This window comes from Crocodylus porosus, unplaced genomic scaffold (assembly GCF_001723895.1).
Source record: "Crocodylus porosus isolate Cpor-Errol unplaced genomic scaffold, CroPor_comp1, whole genome shotgun sequence".
Taxonomy (NCBI): Eukaryota; Metazoa; Chordata; order Crocodylia; family Crocodylidae; genus Crocodylus; species Crocodylus porosus.
The window spans coordinates 51,353,727-51,358,367 of NW_017728909.1; the positions used below are offsets into that span (position 1 = coordinate 51,353,727).

Below are 4,641 nucleotides of genomic sequence, written 5' to 3' on the forward strand. Positions count from 1 at the left end.
CTCTCTCTCTCTCTCTCTCTCTCTCTCTCTCTCTCTCTCTCTCTCACTCTCTCTCTTCATGAGGTACACACACACGCACGTAAGCAAAGTACAAGAAAGAAATACTGCATGACTTTCTGGCCAAGTTCTACACTTGGCAACATGGCTTTTAATCAAAAGCAACCTCTCCAAACGGAGACAGAAAAAGGAATAGTGCAAGGTCTCTCTAAGCAGAGTTTAACTTCAGATCACATCAGCTGATGGGGAAAATCTGTAGGGGAGTATGGTGGGATTTGCTGTAGCTGCAAGAACTCTTGGGAACTATTTAGTATGCCATTAGTAAGACTGTCTAAAAACAATTTGCATCTTTTGAAAAGGATGCTAATAGGGGTCATCCAGATCAAATCCTTACATCAGCCCTGGGTTAGAAAGAAGCCAGAAGTGTTTAGTTTACATTTGTTGACCAGTTAGCTATCATTTGAAATTTAAAATTTTTGTTAAGGCATTTCTCTTTTAGTTTTGCAGGTTTGGTCAGCAGTTACTTAACTCTATTAAACTTGATTTTATTTGATAATAAGAGCTGAGGTAAGCTAACTTTGAAGTTCCCTGCATTTGGGAGGATTGGCAAAATGCTGTTAGCATTGCACAATCATTTTCCTAAGATAAATGCATAAATTAACTTATCCATGAGCAGTGATCATTTTCTCTGCTTTCTATTTAGAAAGCTTTCTGCTTTCCATAGCCTCTGATGAAATAAGATGTTGTTTATGAAAGCTTACGTGTCTCTGATTTAGTCAGTCTACAAGGTGCCCAGTCTACGATGTCTACCCTAGCTTCTGCTTGACTTATGCAGCAATAATGGCACAGCTCTGACTGTTACATGCAACAGTTATTATGGCTGTTGTGGCTGACTAACTTTTTAAAAAGAAAACTCATTTTTTCCACAGGAGCTGTACTCCAAGCTGCATTCACTTGGCAAGGTGGAATCTGAAAGCTTGTTGACACTGACCACCCAACTTGTCAAGGAAAAGCTGCCAGCCTGTGAAGTGGAAGACATTGCTAAATATGAGCAGAAGCTTAAGGAGTGGGAGCAGGAACAAATGTTTCTCACTGAGAGAGAGAAAGAGCTGCGAGAAAATGCCAGGAAGAAGCTAGAAGCAAGGCAGTTAGCTCATGCATCTGTTCAGTAGTACAACTCAGAGACTGCTATATTGCTATAGATCTTTTGGTAATAAACTTAAGTTCATGCCGCTATTAATACAGCTGTACAACCATGCTGTGAATGTGACATTAAATGTATGCAAATTAGACTCTAACTCTAATTGTTTCCATCCATTCAGCCTGTTTCCTGAAGTAAAATGCATACAGTTTAGAATTATCCCTGCATATTACTCTAGTTAGCAGGTGGAAAAGTTAGAGGAAGAGATTAAGAGAGATGAGAAGCAGCCAGCTGTTTGGTGGATGGCTTTGAGACTAGAGCAAGTCTGAACCAAAGAAAACAAAAAACATCAAAAAGCAAATGCTTTAGCTGACCTTTCTTCCCTTCACTTTGGTTTTATCTCAGTGCACTAGGGCCTTCTCCATAACAGAAAATAATTCTTGGGCTTCCTTTAGCTCTTGAGGATTAATATGATAGACACCAGCAACTCCTATTTGGACAAATCCAGTCACTAAATATAGACTTAGAAGTCTAATTTTGACACCTCATTTTTGAAAACTTAGCCTATGCAGTTAAGGCTGGTACAGGCACATAAACATTTCCACTTCACTCATCCCCTCTACTCAGACATTAGGGTCAATGAAGTGGCATTCCCATCCCCCCCTTCAGACACCAGCAAGCCATCATTTTTCTTAATTTTGAAGCATTGCACACCCTCTGCCTGTTTATTCCTGACCTCAGATGCTTATGTAATCTTAATGACCTGCGGTCATTGAGAGGTGTCAAAAACAGTTAACAGGGCATGCTGTGAGCACAAACCAAGATGAAGTTGGGGACAGACAGGGATTATGGTAGATTAGGACCATCCTATCTATTTTTTGTTCCATACTGTTACAACATGTGTTCAGATCTTTGGGCTCAGATGAACTTCATCCAAGGGTGCTGAAGGAATTGGCCAGTGTCATAGCAGAGCCACTGGCACAGCTGTTCAAGCACTCATGGTGCTCTGGTCAGGTCCCAGAGGACTGGGAAAGGGCCAGTGAGATCCCTGTTTTCAAGAAGGGGAAGAGGGATGAACTGGGAAATTATAGGTCAGTTAGTCTCACCTCTACCTTTGAAAACTCTGGAAAATAAGATCACATCTGTGGGAGCCCAGCAGGGGGAATAATGCTGAAAGGAAATCAGCATGGATTCATTGCAGGTAGGTCCTGCCTGACTAACCTTGTTTCTTTTTATGACCATGTCACAAAATGCTTAGAGGCAGGAGTTGAAGTAGATGTTATCTACCTAGACTTGTAAGAAGGCCTTTGATACAGTATCTCATTCTGCTCTTGTAAATAAATTAACAGGCTGTGATGTAGATGATTACACGGTCAGGTGGGCAAATTGGCTTGGGGTTGCACCCAGGGAGCAGTGGTGGATTGAGCAGTGGAGTCCCACAAGACTCGGTCCTTGAACCGGTGCTATTCAATGTCTTCATCAGGGACTTTGACGAGGGCGTGGAGAGCACCCTGTCCAAGTTCGCAGGTGATACCAAATTATGGGGCAAAGTTAACACACCAGAGGATAGGGCATGGATCCAGACAAATCTGGCCAGGTTGCAAAAAAATGGGCAGAATGAAATAGGATGCACTTGTTTTTGTTGAACTGCAAAGTGCTGCACCTGGGCAAAAAGAACCACCACCACACTTACAGACTGGGGGGTGACCTCAGCAGCACAGCAGTGGAAAGGGATCTTGGGCATCATAGTTGACTCCAAGATGAATATGAGTCGTCAATATGATGAAGTGATCAACAAGGCTAACCACACTTTGTCATGCATCTACTAATGCATGATGAACAGGTCCAGGGAGGTGATGGTTCCCCTCTATGCAGCGCTGGTGCAGCCGCAGTTGGAGTACTGTATCCAGTTTTGGGCACTGTACTTCAAGAGGGATGCAGGAGAATCTTGAGAGGGTTCAGGGAGGGCCACTTGTAGGGCCTTGCCTGCAGGCCTCTGACCATACAAAGAGAGACTGAGGGACATAGATCTCTTCAGCCTTTGCAAGAAAGGTGATCTTGTGGCTGCCTGTAAATTCATCAGGGGAGGCAGCAGGGAATAGGGGATGCTGTATTTACTAGGGCACCCCCTGGATTAACTAGGAGCAATGGCCACAAACTGACAGAGAGCAGATTTAGGTTGGACATTAGAAAGAACTTCTTCACAGTTAGGGTTGCCAGTATCTGGAATGGGCTTCCAAGGGAGGTGGTGCTCTCCCCTACCTTGGGGGTCTTCAAGAGGAGACTGGACAAGCACCTCATTGGGGTCATCTAACCACAGCACTCTTTCCTGCCCAGGGCAGGGGGTCAGACTCTGTGAGCTACTGAGGTCCCTTCCAACCCTAACATCTATGGATATAAGAACATAGGCAGCCAGAGAACCTACCCACTTTCTGACAGGACAGAAGTTTCTTCCTTAACAGAAAGGAAATCCAGGTAACAACCATTGTGTGTTGTATCCTGGTGAAACACTACTCTACTGCAGCATTTACAGATGGCTACCTGTAATTTAGCAGAGTGTTTGATAAATATTTTTTTACCTTAACATAGGATTGTCCATGCAATGGTTATAAAGAATTCTTTTGTAACTCCAATGTGACTCAGAACCCCAAAACCAAACTATGCACATCTGCAGTTAAGTGAGTTTGAATGTAGGACAAGTCCTTCAGAACATGTACATTTAAAAGCAAATCACTCCTAGTTCCAGTGTGTTAGCTCAGGATCTACCTCAGCTTCTGTTTGTGTTATAACATTGCGATGGAAGTACTCACTCAGGATCCAACTGCACAGCCAAGCTCCATTTCTTCTCAATAAAGACAGTCTCCTCTCAGCTAGTGAATCTTTCTTTTGAGTTAGAAAGTAAACACCAGTTCTTGTTCCTCTAAGTCCTTCCTTTGTATGCAAGGCACTGAGGATGTCAAGGCCACCCTCCCTGCAAGCTCCTGCTTGAGATCTCTTAAAAAGTGACCAGCTAGGATTCAGGTCTCTACTACCTCAGCTGTTTCAAGCTAAAAACAGCTCTCCTGCTCTCCACAAGTTTTAAATCTATTAATAATAACCCTGTGCTCCTTAATCAGGGTCTCTGATCAAAGGGCTCACCAACAGTCCTGCATCTGTAAGCCCCTACCACAGCCCCTCAGTATGAACCCACAAACAGTTTCAGAGTGTCTGCTCCATCTTTGACTTTCAGCACAATCACAATCCTTTCCTTGGGATGCTCTTCCCAGCCTCATGGCAGTCCTGAGCTTCACCCAAGGCTCTTCCCTATCCTACCATGAAGAAACACCACACCCCTGTGATTTGTGCTATAAGATGCTTTTACTGTTCCATGTCACATGACTATCATGTGACCTCTTTAAACAATAGGACACATGCTTAGGAGGTACCTGCTGGTGCTGGGCTGGTCCACAAGGGGAGCATTGCTGTAGGTCTTGTTTCTTTAGCTGCCGTCATGTGATCCTCAG

General features: G+C 43.7%; 1 protein-coding gene across 1 annotated transcript in view; it reads left to right on the plus strand.

Moving 5' to 3' along the window:
• Positions 1-1,312, plus strand: part of MRPS27 (mitochondrial ribosomal protein S27) — a 70,867-nt gene extending 69,555 nt beyond the window's left edge. Inside the window, exon 11 of the mRNA XM_019532279.1 lies at positions 927-1,312. Within this exon, the coding sequence (XP_019387824.1) occupies positions 927-1,169 (243 nt within the window). The 3' untranslated portion in view covers positions 1,170-1,312. The remainder of the gene's footprint in view (positions 1-926) is intronic.
• Positions 1,313-4,641: the final 3,329 nt, after the last annotated feature.